The sequence below is a fragment of the Parasteatoda tepidariorum genome, chromosome 3 (assembly GCF_982258835.1).
Source record: "Parasteatoda tepidariorum strain Cologne lab strain chromosome 3, Ptep-v5.0, whole genome shotgun sequence".
Taxonomy (NCBI): domain Eukaryota; kingdom Metazoa; phylum Arthropoda; class Arachnida; order Araneae; family Theridiidae; genus Parasteatoda; species Parasteatoda tepidariorum.
Genome location: NC_141757.1, coordinates 109,408,242 through 109,428,456, shown reverse-complemented (window position 1 = coordinate 109,428,456; position 20,215 = coordinate 109,408,242). Strand labels below are relative to the sequence as shown.

The window sequence follows — 20,215 nt, the reverse complement described above, 5'->3', positions numbered from 1 at the left end:
ACATTAAAACTTTTTCCCGTTCCAGCTGATTATAAAGTTCATACGTAGCGCAAATAATATTTAGAATATGCAGCTTCTGGGTCAAAAATGGCGTCTAAATTCCAGCTAGATTCATTTTCAATTGCAAAATAAGAATCAAGAAGACAATCAGTCATCACGCAGAGCAAAATATCATTGCTTCTTTTTAAAGTAGGACCCACTTTGGCAGGCATACTAACTTCACATCAAAGCCGTGGGGAAAAACTGTTTTAAAAAGAATAAAAAAAAAATAGAACTTAAAGAAGAAGAAAAAAACATGTGCAAAAAATTCAATCAACCAGATTAGATTATCAATTTAGGAACAAAGAAAGAGAAAAACAAGTTAGCCAGGGAAAATGCAAATTCTTAAACTGTATTCTGGGAAACCAATTAGGAATAAAAGAGCGAAAGTTTTGGCACTGGAGGGGGTGGGAAAGTTTTTGTTCTAGAGCAGAAAGAAGAGCAATCAGTCAAGGGTTACGGTTTGGCGACGTGTTAACCCTTTGTGGTCCCCATTTGCGACAGCTTGAAAACTTATTTGGCTAAAGTAAGGAAAAGGGGATATAAAAAGGATAAGTTGTCATTAGAAGTTCCAAGGGAACAACCGCTGCTCTGAAATCTTTTCTATGTGCATTTTGTCATTTTGGGATCATTACTCAACTCAAAGTGTTTTACGTCTCTTACTTCAATTGAAAAGTTTAAAGTTTTTAATGCTCGACATTTAGATTAAATATACATATTTTAGATATGCATATTTTTCAAAGTGAAAACTTAATAAAAGAAAGCACAAGTTCTGGATTTTCTATTAAAAGGAAAAAAAATAAAGAAAAAAAAGCAAATGAAGAAAAGAGTTCTAAATCCAGTATCCCGTTGGCAAGATTTATTCTTTCCAAATGTTTTCCTGGGTATATGCAAAATTTTTACCCTGAACTTTAAAGCGATTCTACCTATACCTAGAAATTGTGAAATAACAAATTTTACACTAATGGATATTTAAATTGCTGCACTAAGAAGGCGACGCACCACGAACGTGAAATTTGCAGGACGGATAAAGCATGTATGCAAATGATTAGCTTATCAACTCATTCATGCAAAGCAGGCTGCGCTAGCGACACCTGAAATGTGTATAAAATAAGAGATTTGACAGTAAGTTTCTCATACGGAAATTGAATTTGAGCGTTGTTCTTGGGTAAAAAAGTTTCTGTTATGCCTCGTGTAAGAAGGAGAAATGCCTATCAGCACGTGATTGAGTTTGATCGAGGTCGAATTGCTGCCTACCGGCATAACGGTTTATCATACCGAAGTATTGCTGCTCGCGTTGGTCGAGATCCCATGATTGTTGCAGAATATGGAATAGATGGGTTCATGACGGTCATATGGAACGCCGTGCAGGATCTCAGCGCCCCCCCCCATCACTAACAGCCGAGAAGACAGACATGTTATCCATATGGCCTTAAGGGATCGTGCAGCTACGTCACGAACCCTGAGTCAACAAATGGGGCCATTTGTAAGACAACAAGTGTCTGGACGAGCATTTCGACGACGTTTGCAGCAGCATGGACTGTCAAGCACGGCGACCATGGTTTCGCCTACCCTTGACGCTGCATCACATGCAGGAGCGCCTCCAATGGTATGATCAACGACGAACCAGGATGTAGGACGTCGTCTTTTCAGACAAATCCAGGTTCTGTATACAGCACAATGATGGCCGCATCCGCGTTTAGCGACCTCGTGGAGAACGCCGATTGGTAGCTTGCATTCGACATCGTCATACTGGTCCATCACTTTTGGAGTAATGGTATGGAGTGCCACTGGACACACGTCTCGATTACTCCTTGTTCACATTGCTGGCACTTCGAACAGCAGCCGTTACATTTCTGATTTGTTAGGGACAGTTGCTATGCCTTATGGTCGAGGACCCCATAACACTACGCTTCAGCTGCACAATGCACGATTGCATGTTGCCTTCCCTGTCCTGATCTTCCTTGACATAAGACATGCTGGCCTGCTGCCCTGGCCAGCACGTTCTCCTGATCTCTCACCAACTGAAAGCGTCTGGTGAGTGGTTGCCGAACGACTGGCACGCCACCACTCGTCAGTCACTACGGTAGATAAATTGTGGCATAATGTTGAAGTTGCATGGAATGCTGTACCCATCCATGCTATCCAATCTCTGTTTGACTCGATGCCCAGGAGACTAACAACTGTTATTGCTGTCAGGGGAGGCTGCTCTGAGTACTGATTCCTCAGGATCTTATACATTCAAACATCCTGAAAATTTGATCACTTGTTCTTCCAACTATAATATATGTGTCCAATAAATATCATTCTGTTATTTGCATCCCTTCCTGGTGTAGCAATTTTAATGGCCAGTAAGCAGTAAGTAGTATATATGTCACGGTGAAAGACCGAAATCGGTGGTTGTTGACTTTCACCGGTGAATGTCGACAAACACCAAATACGTCGGTCAGGGATCGAATATTTCATTACATTCTTGTACATTCGGACCCTCACCGGTGTATGTCGACAATCACAGATATGCTTTGGTGAATGTCTGAAATATTTATTACATTCAATTTGATATGAGTTTATACGTGGATATAATTACATTTATTCGATATTTTAACCCTACACTGATGTTTTTTTAAGGTTAAGTGCCATTGCCCGGTATATATTTGCCCGATACTCCTAACACTGATGTTTCTTCTTATCTCTCGTCAGTAAGTATTAAAATATGGAATAAATATAAATATATCAGATAAATATAATAATATTAACGAATAAATTAATATAAAATTGGATATAACAAATATTTCGGACATTCACCAAAGCGACTATGTGATTGTTGACATTCACCGGTGAGAGTCAGAAATAAGGGTATTTAACAAATATTTCGGACATACACCAAGCGACTAGGTGAATGTTGACGTTCTCCAGATTTCGGTGTTTCACCGTAAAGTATATATATTACTAAATTATTAAATTTAAAAAATTTATTATTTACTATTTATTATTAAATTTTAAAAAAAAAGTTATATATATATATATATATATATATATATATATATATATATATATATATATATATATATATATATATATATATATATATATATATATATATATATATATATATATATATATATACATAGGTATAAGACCACCTCTGTGTCGCGACCTCCTCTATTTACGACCACTTTTCGGAGTCACGGAATTTTTTCCATTGACTTTATGTGGAAGAGAACTTTTAAGAGAAACTATCGAAACCTCCCACTGCAACTGAGTAAACCTCCACACCAAATATGGAAAATGTCGAATAAGGGAACACAAAAAAATATTAACAAAGCAAATAAGTAGATTTGCTCGAAGTATATTTGTAAGAACTCGATAGATTTGTAAGAACTCGAGCACAGAAAAACCATTAACTCCTATGTGTACTGTGAAACACTCCGACGCCTACGCAGGTCCATCAAGAACAAAAGACCAGGGGCTGCTCACGGAGGATGTGGTTCTGCTTCATGATAACGCGCGTCCACACGTCTCCAGAGTCACACACATGGAACTAGCCAAGTTCAAGTGGGAGACGTTGGACCATCCGCCCTACAGTCCGGACATGTCATCCTGCGATTTCCATGCGTTTGGTCCACTGAAGAAGCGCCTGAAAGGGAAGCGCTTCAACTTGGACGACGTACTCAAGGACGCTGTGAAGGACTGGGTCTCATCTCGGTCACATGAATCCTGGGAACAAGGAATCCTGCAGCTTGTTTATCAGTGGGATCGTTGTGCTCAGGCCTATGGTGTATATTTTGAATAAAGTCAACATTTGTACCCACCGTGTCGTTTCGTACCTTTTCATTTGATCACCCCTTGTATTAACAACAAAAATTTTGAACAGTTTCTTTGGCTCCAAAAATGTGAAGTAAATGATACCCCTTTACTTGTTATTGTCTATCATCTGAAAATTCTACCGGCTGTTTTAAAAGAAAGATATTCTGATTTAAAACAAATTTATTTTCCAACATGGATGTTTCAGTCCATGTTAGTAGATTTGTCTGATATATCAAATATATCAAGAAGAACTTGCAGAAATGCAAAATGATGAGCCAGTTAAAACCTTATTTAATATGAAAGGAGTGATGGCATGGCTTCATGAGGAAACATAAAACAAATACCCAAATTCAATCAAATGTGCAAGAAAACTATTGCTACCGATTCCATCTTCATATTTAGCTGAATGTGGATTTAGTACTGTAAATGATTTTATTGGTAAAAAAAAAAAATCGTCTAGATATAACACAACGGGGAGACTTGAGACTGAGGCTAACCAAATTGGAACCTAAGATAAAATCTACGTGCAGCAAGCATCAAGGGCAAGAATCTCACTTAATTAAAATATTAAATTATTATAGAAAAATACTTATTAAAATTATTTCGAATTTGAATTTTAGTTCTTCATTATATGTTCTGAAAATTTACTTACTTTGTTTCGCTAACAATTTTCTAAGTTTCTTAAGTGAACAATTCGATTTTTTTATTATTAAAAATTATGTATATGTTACATAGGGGGGCATAAGAATTTTAGAAGGGCTTAGGTGGGGCATGGTACGAAAAAGGTTGGGAAACACTGGATTATAGGATAGATACGAATTCCTCAAAATATTAAATCGGGAATGTGGTCAAAAATTTGGTCCCACGTATCATTATTATTTTTGAATTTCATTTATTTCTTTTTCACATTCGGAACTATAAGGCTAATGAAAAAATGTTTTCTTAAAATTGTCAATAAGTCATAGATGTATCCTATGTGCTCGAACTGTTTTTGTCAACACGATTTTCCCGAAGGATAAGTAACGTTAGCAGCTCCAACTGTTGGCATAATTTTTAATTAAAAAAATTATGGTACTTTTTTTTTACTAGTTTGTTTCTGATCAGCAATTTTTTGACTGGTTTGTTTCTGATCATTTTCAATGAAAAATATTTTGAGTCAAAACTCGATGAAATATAAACAAAATTTATATTTTTTCTAACACAAATATCAATCCATGTATCGGAGCTTGCGGAACAATGAATTCGAGGATCATTGCCGTTAAGTAACAACTGCGGGATGGTTTTCCAGTTATCCTACGCCATGTAACCCGAAGTTTTCTTCAAAACCCGAAGTTTTCGTCTTTCTTGTGCATCGAGGAAAGTAAAAAATCTTAAATTTCGATTCAGGAACCCAGGTTCGAATCCCATCACAACCTGAACTAAGCGCAGCGATGTCATTATCCTTATTGTTAGAAGTAGCATGGTTCAGAAATTTTTTTGCCGCAACGGCTTCTACGAGGGCGAATTTATCCCATTTGAAAAGGACTACAAAGTTGAAAATTGATTTCCGCAAATTAAATATGGATCGGTTGTTCAGATAAGTATATTATAATAAGTATACAAGTATATTGAACTAGACTAGACAAAGATATTGCTATATGATATATTATACATTCATGTTAATATGCAAATAACATGTTATAATACGCAATTTTCCAATGTTCTGCTCGTGCTAGGCTTATTAATTTCCTTACGTATTTGTAGAAAATTAGCTATTAGGACATTTTAGGTTTTCTTTTAGAGATTAGAAATCAGAAATGAAATTCAAATCACTTTATTATCAGAGATTAAACATTGAATAAGGCTTGCACTTAATTTGCCGTCTGTCAATTAACAGCGGTTTACAAAATTACACTAAAACCCTAAGATAACTTGGTTTTTTTAAAAATAATTTTGGGTATATTTACTACTCTATACTCTAGCTTGTATACTCTGAATTTTTTTTTCACATTTTAGTTTACACATAGTATTATATTGTACGTTCAATGAAACTATTCAACAGATTTTCGTTTTCAAAGTTTGAATATATGTCCATAAAATTACTTATTTTATGAAGCAAAAAAAAGTTTGCTCTTGATTTTAATTCTCCAATTCAACGTTCTTAATAATTAAATAGTATGTATAAGTGCTATTTTAAAACTATTAAGATTGTAATTTAATACAAGAAAATCCGATTAATAGATTATTAATTAATAGAATTAAAGCGTAAGTTTTTCTTTTCATTATTTTTTGCAGATGCTGGTTGTTGTGATTTAATTAACTTAATTATTCATTAACTTTAGTTAAAAATCCGTAATTATTTTTATTAATCATTTTATGGTTTTTCAAGCTTATAACCTAGATAATACAAAGAGACCGAAGAGCAAAATGTCTAGAGAATTTAGTCAAATCCTCTCGATACGTAGAATCATTACCTAAACAGGCTAGTGCAGCTTTTATAATGTCTGAAACATTGAAATATTTCTTATGCCTATTAAGTCAAAAATGTGTAATTATTACTTTAATTAAAAATGTATAAAATGATTAAAAAAGTATTACTTTAGTTAAAAATGTGTAATTATTTTTATTGATCATTTTATGGTTTTTCAAGCTTATAACCTAAATAATACAAAGAGACCGAGGATCAAAATATCTAGAGAATTTAGTCAAATCCTCTCGATACGTAGAATCATTACCTAAACAGGCAAGCTTTATAATGTTTGCAGCTTTTATAATGTTTGAAACATTTCTTATGCCTATTAAGTAAAAAATGTGTAATTATTACTTTAGTTAAAAATGTATTAAATGTATAAAAAAAGTATTACTTTAGTTAAAAATGTGTAATTATTTTTATTAATCATTTTATGGTTTTTCAAGATTATAATCTAGATAATACAAAGAGACAGAGGAGCAAAATGTCTAGAGAATTTTGTCAAATCGATACGTAGAATCTTTATCTAAACAGGTAAGTGTAGCTTTTATAATGTCTGAAACATTGAAATATTTCTTATGCCTATAAAGGCATCTTATAGATATTGGAAAAAAAGAGATATCATTCAATAATAACATGAATTTATTTACAGAAAGATATTTACAAATTGTGCGTAGGCTCTTCTAACTTTTAAAAACATCTTAACGCTTTAAATTATTTACAGTAATATGGTTTTTATAAAACTCTTCATATATACATCTTTACATCATGTTGATTCATCTATATCTCATAAATACTGATAAATTATTTATACAATAAATTCAAAATAAATACTTAATCATTTGTACACGTAATAAATATTTTTGGGGAAGCAATGTTTTATGATAATAACAATAATTAAGAACGACCTTTCTTTGAAAATTAAATATTTTTTAATTATCATCCTGACTGAGTTTTAATTTACATTTATTAATTTGATATTATTATATGTAGAAACAAGTTCATGACCTCTTTCAACTTATAATAGTTAAATTAATAATTGTAAATTTCGAACAGATATTAGCTATCCCTATTTTTATAAGAATATAATTAAAAACTTATATGAATGGGTTCAATTTTACAGGATCATTTTAAAAGAATTAATTTAAAAGAATACCAACCACAATAATTTTTTTTTAAAATTTGTATTTTCTTTTATGTTAATAGTATAAAAAATCTCTTTAAATGATTTTCGTAAAAGAAATTAGTAGAGCAAAAATTAAATTCTTAGGATTTCTTTTCAATTGCTTATGTTGGTAACTAAATGCTATATGCTATGTTCATGTGCTAACTGTCTTAACACAAAGTTTCATTAAAAAGTAAATATAACTTATTCAATGATTAGAAAACGGCAACTACATATATTTATTATAAATTGTTGTTTATAATATGTCAATATTATTCAATTACTTCATAAGAAAGGAAAAACTCTTTTAGATTTCAGCCTTTAAAGAATAATCGAAAATAAAAACACAATAAAACAAGAGAATAATTCTTAGATGGGATGATCATCATAAGATCACAGGTTAAGACCGTTAAACAAGAGACCAATAAATTTATTATTTTTTTTACCTAGTATCAGACAAAGGTATTTAGAATTTTTTTACGACCATGTTTTGTGGTATAGAGAAACCCTTTATCGTTTCAGCGAATTTCATTAATTTCTAATCCTCTTTTTTATTTCTTTTTTTTTGTATTGTTAGATAACGTTCTAACTTACTATCACGAAAAAAAGTATTTCGCTATATTTGCTTAAAAGTTGATACCCGAAATTGATTCTATTTTTCATGGCTAAGTCGGAAATTTTATTTTCAAAACCCTTAATATGGAGCAAAGGTTTTTTTAAAATTATTATTTTGTCTCAAGCCTTTCTTGGACTGCCAATTAAATGCATTTACGTCGGGCTACATCTCAAATGACCATTTAGTCCCCCCCTCACGATAAATAAGTTAGAGGCATTTGTGGCGTGTTATTCATCCTTCGTAACAATTGCAATTTTTTTTTCTATGAATAGTAATGAGTAAAAGTAACCGCGATGAAAAATGCTTCCTTCTTATTCATAAAAAATTACTTATGTGTAAAAAAATACATAGGTAACTGAAATTTATGTAGTTTTTGTTAACACAGTGAAGTCTCTTTATAATTCATTCCAGTGTAGTTCAACTAAATTAATATTTTCAGATGAATTCGAGTCAGTTTTATGCAACTCATTAAATACAATTTAAACAATAATTAGTAATCAATTCTTCGGGTTCTTAAAATAAAATAAAGTTATTGACTTTGAAATTAATGCAACAAAACAGAATGTGAACAATTCTAGAAAGGACGGAATCACCCCTTTAATAAGGGCGCCACAAATTAGTGTCAGACTGCGCGTGTTCGTTTGATTCTTGCGTAAAATGTTCAGTGGCACTACCAGAACTATGATTTCTCGGCTGATCCGACTCAGACGCGTCGTTTTCTCTCGGCCTCGTCTCATTGCTTCTCACGGAATCACCCATGCTGTGGTTGCTGCTGCACTCTGATTGTATAACTGAGTCATTCGTGCTGGAATCTCGTGAGAGAGACGGGCCACCACTGTCTACGCACCTTTGAGTGACCTCGTCCTCGATGGAGCACTTCGTCTCGCCGTTGTTCATATGCTGCAGAGATGACTGCAGTTGATTTTGAGAGTAAAACTGCGAGTAAAACAGAGAGGGTGACATCATGGGCGGTGTAAAATACATGCCGGCAGCAGCCATTAGAGTAGGGTTGTTTGTCCTAGAAGAGGTGCCGTTGTTGTAAAATCCATGGCCAGCAGACAAGAGACTGTAGCTCCCGTGGTTCATGGCTGCGAAGTAGGGAAGGGTGTTGTGTGTTGAGGGATTCGAAGCAAGGAAAGCGAGAGATGCATTGTTGAATTGATGAGAGGGTGAGTAGGTATTGCAGGCGGTTGGATTGGTACCGGAGAGGCCATGTCTCAGTTCTGATAGTCTGTCGGTTAGGCACAGTTCAGAGGCAGCAACCATAGCATTATTGTATCGACTGACAAAGAGTGGGTCTTTGATGGCACCGGGGGAGGCTTGCTCAACAACCGTAGGAAAACTCCCGACTGAATTTGCAGAATGACGATCTGTCAGTAAACCTGAAATAAGAAATATACTTTCCTTCATTTGAAAAAAATATGCATTTATAAAGTACATTTTTATTGATAAAAATATGTGTTCAATGCGCAAAATATAAAACTGCCCATCCTGAATGACTTTTGATCTAATGATCGGATCTTCACGTTCTAGGACTCAATCCTAAGGGCGCGAGGGGCTGACCTCAAATATGCTAATTAATTTGGTCAAACGATATTTTAAGATACGAAATCAGACACAAAAACACCCTTTCTCTGAATAAACATACTTTTTTTTTTACTGACTCGATTTCCGAACCACCAAATAGGGACCCGTTAGTTTGGTCAGGTGCCGATCCAAAGTTTGATTCTCTTAATCTTAATTTTACTTTTTACATATTTCACTGTATCTCTTGAATTCTTAAAGAGAATTGAGAATTTTTTGGGCACAATTATGAAATTTGTTTATCCAAAGATAATTCAATACAAAATGTAAGTTTATTAAATATTTATTATTTGCAATTATTTTATTTGATAACAGTAAAAAAAAATTTGATTGCAAGGTATACAATTTTTATACTTTAAAAATTGTGAAACTTTACGAACAGAATGTGAGCGAAATCGGTCGAATAGTTCCTGAGAAATCGAGTTTTAAATTTATGACTTTTTCAAAAAGCACTAATTATTAGGATATTTGTGGTCACCCCTTTGAACTAGTAAGAGAGAATCTCAGAAAGTGAAGATCCGATCATTAGATAAAAAGTTAATCAGGGTGGTCTGTTTTTAATTTTGTGCACTGTTCATATAATCAAACGTTTTAAAACAGCATAATATACTACCTTTATCCTTTATAATCTAGTTTGTTACTACTTGTTGAAAGTTATAATTTTCATATACTAATATATCTCTTATAGTTTTGTAATATTTAATTAATATCAAAAAGAAGCATTATTCATAATATGTAATTAAATGATTATCGAAATGTAAATATCTGTTAGTTATTCTTTACATACTTTTTTCTAGTTACAAATGCATTGCACCTTTTCTGATTGAAAAGAAAGAGGGGGGAGGATCTTCATTTTTCGGCTAATTCCATTAGATAACGTCGTTAAAAACTTACAAGCTTCTATTATAGAACCTTTAACCTTTTACTTTTAACCTATACTATTACGTAAACATATTTGATGTATCTTATTCGTTTGTATTTTAAATTAACGAAAACAGAGAGAGAGAGTAAGCTTTTCCTTCGACACATTTTGTTTTCTCATTATCGATTTTAAAGTTTGATTTTAGAATAAAATCAGAAAATCTCATTTTAAATCAATGAAATGAAATCAAAGCTTTTGTTCCAATAGAAAGAGCTTTTAAAACCTTTCCCTATAATATTATAGAACACTACCTTGAAGAAAAATAGGTTGAAATAAGTTTACTTTATAAGGTAGTAAGTAAAGCATGCAATATATTTTTCATACAATGTATATTCACAAACTAGATATGCAGTCGAGTATGTAAAAAAATAAATAAAATAAAAATGTTACAAAATAGAATGAGCTAAAATTGCATAACAAAATTCCGTCCTTTCTTCACTAGAGATCATTTAAAAAGTAAGCATAACTTTCTTTTAAATTTCTTGAACCAAACTGCTATTTTTAGTGGAATATTTAATGACTACCACTTTATCCAAATTACTTAATAATTATTTTCCCTCAAACTTTCACATTATTTCATAACTAAAAGGAGGAGAGAAAAAAAATCCTCCCCGCGATAATTACGAAATAATTTTCTCAGACCACTTTTTCATTCAGATTTTTCCCTTTATTAATGCATGTTCGAGAGAGGATTTGTTTTAAAAACACTTATCGAACAAATTAAAGCTCGGGTCGATAGTTCACCACCAAAACATACACCTCGTGGTGACTAAACCCGAGGCACGCTTCCCTCTGAAAATAAAGCAATTAAAGCAGATCTTGTGCAGCGTATCATTTAAAATGAGTTAATATGCATCAGCCACAGCGCTCAACAATCCATCTTGTGTTAAATTTTCGCAAGGGGGGGCTGAAAACCATCCCGACCCCTCGATCTCCACTGCAAATGGATCCATCACTGTCAACACTTCAAATGTTAAAATGATTATAGCAAGTTTTCTTCGAGAACTCTCTTCTCACACTTAATACCCTCCCTAGCTTTTCTAAATATGACTAGCTCACAATTTCCCTCACCCCCGCTCCAAATCTTTTGCCTGAAAGTTGAGCTCTGTATTGATCGGAATGGCTACTAATGAAAGCTTCAAGTCAATTGCCTGCTTTATGGAAAATTGTAAAAGTGGTCTTGTTGACTTTTCAAATTGTTCTCCTTTAGCACATCCTAATCGGAAAGCTCTCACCCATTGGGTCGATGATGCTGAGTTTGGATCGGAAATGATGCCTTCAGCAGACAGTTCGAATTTAAAAGTTTTAATTACTATATTTATTTCAAATTAATAATTTTATAGGATAATTCTTCGTCTTTGTTTATGCGGAGAAGTCTTAAAATTTAACTCACTATTTATCACTTAGCCCACTAATGACTTATAAGAACTTCTTGAATTTTACAAAGTACTGAAAGTTTTGGAAGTTATACGAAAGGTTACTTGCTTTGAGTTTAAAAACTTAATCTATGTATCAGTAAATACTAAATTAGAATATAGAAAACATTAAAAACATTTAAGAATTTTTATAATAGCGTTATTAAATTTAAGAAAATGAGGGGATGCCGTAAAACTAGATCTAATTTTTAAGCCCTGAATTACTGAAAGTTGTGTATTTAGAAAGAAATACCATTTCCACAAGGACTAGTAGGTAGTCATATAGTCAAGAAGGTTAAAGCAAGAAGCCATATGGGTGTCGATATTTTCAACATTGCGCACCGGCCGGCCGACTTTATTTCCCAGCCAGCTGGTACCTATCGATCAGAAGTTGGGTGGGCAATAGCCTCCACCAGGAATTGAACCACGATTTTGCATATTTTTATTATAAAAATAAATATTTCAGTTAAAGTTGAATTGATTCGCGAAATTCTCTTTTGTAATTGATAGTACGCACCTTTAGAAGAATATTCAAATACAGTCAATATTTCTGAAGACGCTGTATTTTGAGTCAGCTTACGTTAAAACAAACAATGCTTTTAAATCTATGTTGTTCTTCATAAAGAATATATTAAAATGTGAAAATTAATTATCTAGAAATAGAAATTTATAATCGAGAACAAGGGATTACCTTGGAATTTCTTTTTTTTTTTTACCGGCTCCAACAGAAGGACAAAAAAAATTTTGTAAAAGAGAAACATTTTTGGGTGGTTCAGGAGACAAAGACTTCCCCTTTGTTTTTAACACAGACTACTCAAAATTCCGATACTAGGCAATATCTATATAATTCTGATCTCCAGCCAATGAGCATAAAGTACTTCATTGATATATTCATATACATGATCCCAGTGATTAGATGTAGATCTATGCTGTCACAAAAAAGGGGAACATATTAACCGGGATAACCATGGGAGAGATTTGTGGAGTTTTCTTCCTTAACGAAAATGCTTTACTGCAGAAATAAACATTATAGATGGCGTACCCTACCAGGGGCTAACCACTAGTGGATAATGATCTAAGTTGGAATAAAGATCGGAGATGTTGAATTCCGCTGAAAATAAGGTAGAAATAAAGAGTATCCAACGCTACTATCCAACGACAAAAAATAAAAGCACGCATTATTGCAAAGATGTAGTTGAAATAGACTTCTCTTCTTTCTTAATGTCCTCACAAACTGAATGACTTTCTCGATCAGAAAACGGACTATGATGTCTTGTTTAGTTGAGTTAAGTCTTGTTCTGGTAAGTTCGTTTTTCTTCTCAAAGAGGGCATTACACCTCCCGAGTCTAATTTGCCGCAATTTTAGTATTTAGCTGAAGTTATATGGTTCTTGTAACACTGGTAAGTAAGGTGAGGTCCGGAACATTTCAAGAAAAATGATTCGCCGCTTCAAGTTGTCTAAACGATCTGTAGAATTATATTTGCCATTAGTACCTTACCGTTTTAATGATGTAATTAGTCCATAAAATTTAGTATGGATCTCAGAGTTTTCAACAAAAAATAATAAGAAGAATCGGAAAGTTCTTGTATGATGGAGGCTTGTTACTTCTTTAACGCTGCGAGTTTGACCCTCTAATGCATCTCAGGAGCTACCTTATTTTTTAGAATTGGTCTAAAAAAACATGAAGAAATGGTAATCCCCTTGCCTCAAATTTACTACTTGGATTTACAAAAGCAGTGGCATTAAAAAAATATTTGTCAAGAAATAGAAAATTTTCCTATATCCATCATTAAAATACATTGGCATAGCATAACGCGCAGTAACGCTTATTAAGAAAATTTCACAAAACTTTAGATCCCATTCTACTTAACAAAAAAGTAACGTTTGAAAAAACTTCATTTTATTGCTTAACGCTAACAAAAAAATCAAGATTTTATTTGTCCACAGAAATCAGCATTCTAATGTCCCCAGTCACTGACATATCATGCAAAATGATTAAATGCCTCCGCCAATACGAATTCAGGCCGTGATTAAGTGAATGTGAGGGCATAATAAATATTGTGGCGTGTTCATATGAAACAATGTGGTGAAGAATGAAGAAACACGAGATGAAGGCGTATCCGTACCTGTGGGTGTGGTTTGAGGTGTGACGTGACCTGAATCATGAGTAGAGGTGACATCCATTTGTGAACAAGGAGCTGAAGTGAAACCTGCTGCCGTCTGCAGACTGTGTCCCAAGTAGTTCTGGTAATGGGCAGCCTGGTGGTGGTGATTCCATTGGACCTCATTTGCAAATGGGAATGCAGCTTGCGAAGAATCTGTAAAAAAAATGCAACAACATTCATTACACAAATAAAAAGCTTATAGAAAAAACTTGCTGAACTGCAGTTATTAAAAACTAAAATTTTCGAATTTACCGTGTTTAACAAACAGTTTCTTCAAGTTATGACAGAAATTTTCTTTAACTCACTTTACACGCACACCACACAACCACACCCAAGCACTTATCCACATTTTCAAACGCTCTATCTTTAAACGGCCATGGTAGAAAGTCACGTCATCTTGACTTTTGTCAGACGACGTGAACAGCGCCTGCGCTATTAACATTCTTTCCAAACTTCCAACTCCAACGAACAAGAGGACTTTCCACCACGACAGATTTAGCTTGCACCTTGATGTGTATACACGCCTGGTTGCATCCAGGATCGAACTCATGTCCCTTCATTCGGAACCAGCGGTGTATATTTTCATACTAAAAGTCTTTAAATTTCTGTTCAGTGAAGAACATTTCTAATTCGTTGGTCTGAATAGTGTAATAGTCATTTTTATGGATAATGTTCCAAGCCATCTTACTTGAATCAAAATAAGATGAGCTTATTTTCAACCTCATTACCTTTTACACTCAACGTTCTTCCAACGGTTTAAAAGCCGGATCAAACTACTTAAAGTTTGCCAGACAATATTAACAAACTTACGAAATTATACCTGGAGGTTACTAAATAAAATAGTTAATAAACACAAAGATGCAATCATTTTAACATGAAGACAGAGAGGTTGTGGTAACTGAAAGGTACCTCTCGAGCGTAGAGGCTTAACGGTCTAAGATTCTATTACTGGTGTACTTGTGTGTTTTTTACTACCAGTAAGAGAATTGGAAACATCTCCCAGATGAATATTTTATTGCAGTTATGTCTTAAAAGCAATTACGAAGTAAAACTTTATGTAACAAAAACATTTAATAATGAAGGCAGAATATAAGACTGCTGCAATAACGAGCAGAAAATACTTTTCTTTTATAAAAATGAAAATGTTGTATCTTTTTCTGTACAAAATATATGCTGCTTTTCTATTGAACTCTACAATCAGAATTTCTCCCCCTATAGTATATATATATATATTCGCTACTCGCTTTATAGTCCATTTTTTATACTGTTTTTTCTTTTTATTTCATTTTATTTTTCATGTTATTTATTATTCATTATTTTTTCATGTTATTTTTACTTATATTTACTTTTTGTGTTCTATTTTATTTGTTGTAATTTTTGTAAAAGTTTTTTGAGTGCTCCTCACACTATTGTATTAATATATTTTGCTTTGGCTTTATTGATACAATATCAGAAAGCACTCTGTTTTGCGGATATAATCGTGTGGGCAGATGAAAAGATTATATTTTTTTTTCGGTTTTTTTAAATATAATTTCCCCCTTTTTTTTTTTTTTTAAACTGTTGTTTGTTATTTTTTTACTTGTTATTCCCCCCCCTTTTTTTCATATGTCTATAATTTTTCTTTATTTTATCTTCATTTTGAACTTATCTAAGGAGTTCTGTTTACTTGCAGCTTAAGCGCAATTCTATATATAGCATATATATATATATATATATATCGCAATATATATATATATATATATATATATATATATATATATATATATATATATAATATAACATTGAAAATTGCTAGTTTAATTATTAAACTTCTAAAGTCTCGAGCTTAATAAGACTGTGTTTATAGTTACTTAGAGTACTGTGATCGGAAATTCTGCGAAAATGAAAATACAAATCAACCCAACAACTTTCAAAACCATAACCAGAGAAACTTTTTAATCAAAAAGAACTTTGAGAATCTGTGAAAGAAGACAAGTTCTGGGAGTGGAAATAAAGTGGCAATCCAATTTACAGCTGAATGTGACGCGAGGAAGAAAAGAATTTTCTCATTTTACATTTTGTACCCTCCCAACGGGGATCTCATTTGTTTCCATAAACCACATCCTCGGCTATTATGCGGTTATATTAATGAAGAGCAGAGGTAAGGCGCAGAAGGAGGTCCTTTTTATCTCTTGTGCGTGACAACTTTTATTCATCGGCTGCGAAGAAAAGAATTCAAGTGTAGATTAGAGTTGCATTATTTCATAAACAAGCAGCGGGGTGAAAAGCATATTTATATTGTGTATGCATTGCCTGTGGTAAACAATTTTAATTTGTGACATTAATTAGTTATAAAGCTTGCTTAAATTTTTTTTTACTGTAAATTGTTGTTCAAATATTTTTCAATAGCTTTCGAAAAGTTTTATTAAGTTTCAGTACAGTTTTCATACTTTGAAATGTATACAGATTGGTTCGCGCATTGGACTTCGTCATGTTTATAAATTTCAGTTATTAAACATTCACCGCGTAATCTCGTAAATTTGAGTCCAATTCTGAAGACTCAATAAATTCTCCTTCCTTCCTGGAATATGTGAACCCTGATCATAAAAAAAGAAATCAAATCTACATTTTTAAATTGTAAGGTTAACTTTTTGCAACCTATGAATGAAGCTGAACAGCGGGAAAAAGAGCACAAATAATGCCACATAAAGAGTTGGGCAATAGTTTCGCAGATTATTAATGAAGGAGCTTCTTCAGGGTTGAAACACTGTATTGTAAACGGCAATGAAACACAAGCAACAAAAAAAATTAAGTTTGTCCAACATTCATGCCCAACATTCATGTCAAACCCTAACGAGAAATCCGATCCTTGAATAGTCCGAACATTGTGACACCTTTCCTACTTTTCGTTCACTGGGCAACTTAGTAGGCTGGACGTTGTGACATTTTTCTTATATCCTCTCACTTCGCAGTTTAGATTCGTTACGTCCGACTAATAAATTGATCCGTACGGAGGCCTTCGCTGTTCTATGAGTTGTGGGACAAGCCCAATTAAGGTAAACAAACCATAAAAAAAGTTATTCCCATAAATCTGTGTTAGTAATTGAGGAGTAGCGTTGAAGGAAGTACTGCTCCGCATAACATAAAGGTGCTTCTCAGTTGCGACCTTAATTTCAGGGAGTCATTTAATATTTCAGAAAATTCTAATAATTCAGTTAATGACATTTTGAGGTACTTCAGTTTTCCAAATGTTTAAGAAAAATCTATTTTCTTTTAATTGAAACATCTTGCAACATCTGGAGTTCTCACTTTATCTCCACTGTACCCGCTCCCTATTCTTCCCCTTCTTTTATTTAATTATTTTAGTTTATCTCCTTTCACTATTGTTCAACCTCCTTTTTTTTCTTCTTGTCATTGTCTTCTGCATCTCCACGTTTCCCTCTTTCATCCTGAGTTTCAACACAGAAGAATGTTCGTCGTTATAGAATCGTAAATATAGCAAGTATATTCGACATTATATGTATCCTATTCAAATTGTTTAGCTTTATTCATAATCTAGATTTTCTTAATATATGAAGAAAAAAATAAAAATCAACCAGAAAAAAAATGCATCCATAATAAATTTAGTGGCAACATGACTCAAACTTCAATATTTATTTATTACTGGGGCTATTTTATCCCAGAGCAGGGAGAAACTCAAAATGCATAAGGCGCAAAAATCAACTACATCTTAAAGTGGAACATTTGCCGTCGTAACATCCGTAGGTACTAATAATCATCAAAAATGAACCTCTTTATAATTCTTTTATGGTGGCTCAGGGGATAGAGCGTATCAACTTACAATAAGGTGACCCTAGTTTAAATCCCAACGGTGGCTGGTTAATAAGAATTCTGCTCCCGTCTCGCAAAGATTACAGTGCTGACTTATTCTCAGTGGTAAACAGATCATGGGTTAGAATCCTCTTGTCGTCGACCTAATGTTGAGCGGTTTCAGGGTTTTCCTCTCTGTGTGAGACAAACGCGGCTTAGTTCCATTAAAAACACCTCCGTGAAAGCTTGTCTCCTGAAGATTATCCAAAGGCTTGATCCAGGAGTTCCCTTGTCTTCTGGGTTTGGTTCGAAATAACAATACCATGGAGTTGAACATTGATTGTCGTGAACTCAAAATTGTGTCGGCTGTTCAACGCCGGTAATTAAATAAACCAAAATTCTTTTGCCAAGAATGAAACGTTATTAAAAATAACAAATGCCACTGACATGGAACATTTTCTATCAACGCAGTTAATTTAAAGACAAAAACGGGACAAAAAAGGTAAAAGGAAAATATGTGTCACTTTTTTACGCTTATTAAGAAAAAAACACACCTTTTAAAAATGTTTATACAATATTCTTTTAAAAAAATTGAATGTTTTTTTTGTATTATGTGATGTATCTTTTTATTAATAAGCAATATCTCTTACATTAAAAAAAAATGCATTGCTTTCTGTATTAGCTATTGGATTTATTAACGTTCACAAAGCATTGAGCTCCCATCCACGAACTTCCGATTTTGGAATCATACACAACACATTGAAAAGTAATATGAACCTTAATGCATATAAAAAGTAACCTTTACAATTTTTGCGTAAAACTGCGCTCGTTTTCCCATATGTAGCTCTAGAAAAATATTTTTTAACTCCAGAATGATATGATTTTTTAATAAAAATAAATGCATTCATACGTGTTACTTAGCATAGATATTAAAAAAAATAATAAACGAATACATCGAAAAAAGTAAAATTAATTACAGTTTTATGACGACTATTTTTCAATCCTTAGAATATCAGGCAAAACATTAAGTTAGAAATCGGAACGGAATTTGCATATATTGCTTCAATTAAGGTTCACGAAGCAAGATGAAAGGCAAATTTGCGAGTATGCGGAAAAAGATTAGAAAAATATCAAGAATTCCGTAACAAATAGGAAAATTTATTGAATTCAATCTCTCCTCCTGTTCTTTCATTTCTTTTCAGAAAACAGAGCTTGATTTAAGCCGCACCGCGCACAATTCCACTCTCGGCCCTAAGAGTATTCAATACCTTCTGCGGATAAATTCCGTACTTGAATGGTTTCCATAGAAATTCCGCCAACTAAACAAAGTTACCACCACTATGGTGACAAAAGAGGGAAACTTTCAACTTGGGAAATTTTCTTTGATTTCATTTTTGCTTCGTTTTTTTGTTGAAGTTTTTTTTTTTTATACACACCACTCATTCGTCTTGAAAATTCCCAGAAAAAAAAAAAACTTTTTTGTATTGCTCTTACGCATCAGTATGGATAAAACTTGTATATATGCTCGGGTTTTTAGTTTTTTTGTTGAACTTTTTCAGTTTGCTAGATCAGTTTGGTATGGAAGTTTGAGGAAGAAAAGTGAACGGAAAACTAAAGCAGGTTAGTTCTGAGGATTGACTGGAGGTGAAGTTATACCACTAACTTAGTTATCGAATCTTCTTTTTTTCTTTTCTTCTGCTTCCTTTCGCTTTTTCTATGGCTCATGGATTCTCTTTTGAGTTTACGAGTAAGTTCTTTTGATTTACTTCGTCGAATTTATTTCGCAGAATGTTTTCAAATAATTCAGGGTCTTTCTGAAGTTAAATTAAATTTAAATAAAAAGTATCTTTTTACGATTTTAAAATTTCAGAAATTTCAGAAGAATTTTTCATTTTCATAAAATCAAACGTTTAAAGATAATTAAATTTGTAGCATACATTTAACTTCAAGAAATTTTAAACACAATTATGAAAGAAGGAATTGGGTAACGCATTTAATTATGTAGCATAGGGGTTATAAATCGAGGGTGGGGGTATAGGAAAAGAATACACGAAGCTATCATCATTAAATAGCAATTAAAATAATTCAATACTTATTTTAGAGCATTACTTTGGCATCTATTACTCTGAATGGTTCTTGATTTATAGCGAGTGAATAAAGGAAATAACGAAGGAAGTGGATCGAGGGACGTATGGGTGAGCGGTTGTACCGGTGATTGGTGGATCTGCAAATTGAACGGATCAATTTTTTATTAAATGAAAAT

At 33.1% G+C, this 20,215-nt stretch overlaps 2 protein-coding genes across 2 annotated transcripts in view; one reads left to right on the top strand and one right to left on the bottom strand.

The window, feature by feature from the left end:
* The first annotated feature begins 3,448 nt into the window (after window positions 1-3,448).
* On the top strand, window positions 3,449-3,832 carry LOC147814156 (histone-lysine N-methyltransferase SETMAR-like). The gene has a single exon (XM_087160234.1). The coding sequence runs from the start codon at window positions 3,449-3,451 to the stop codon at window positions 3,830-3,832; it is 384 nt and encodes a 127-aa protein (XP_087016360.1).
* A 3,087-nt stretch (window positions 3,833-6,919) lies between these two features.
* Window positions 6,920-20,215, bottom strand: part of LOC107454798 (uncharacterized) — a 119,250-nt gene continuing 105,954 nt past the window's right edge. Inside the window, exons 4-5 of the mRNA XM_016072102.4 lie at window positions 14,125-14,316; window positions 6,920-9,458 (exon numbers count right to left, since the gene is read on the bottom strand). Coding sequence (XP_015927588.2) covers window positions 8,674-9,458; window positions 14,125-14,316 — 977 coding nt within the window. The 3' untranslated portion in view covers window positions 6,920-8,673. The remainder of the gene's footprint in view (window positions 9,459-14,124; window positions 14,317-20,215) is intronic.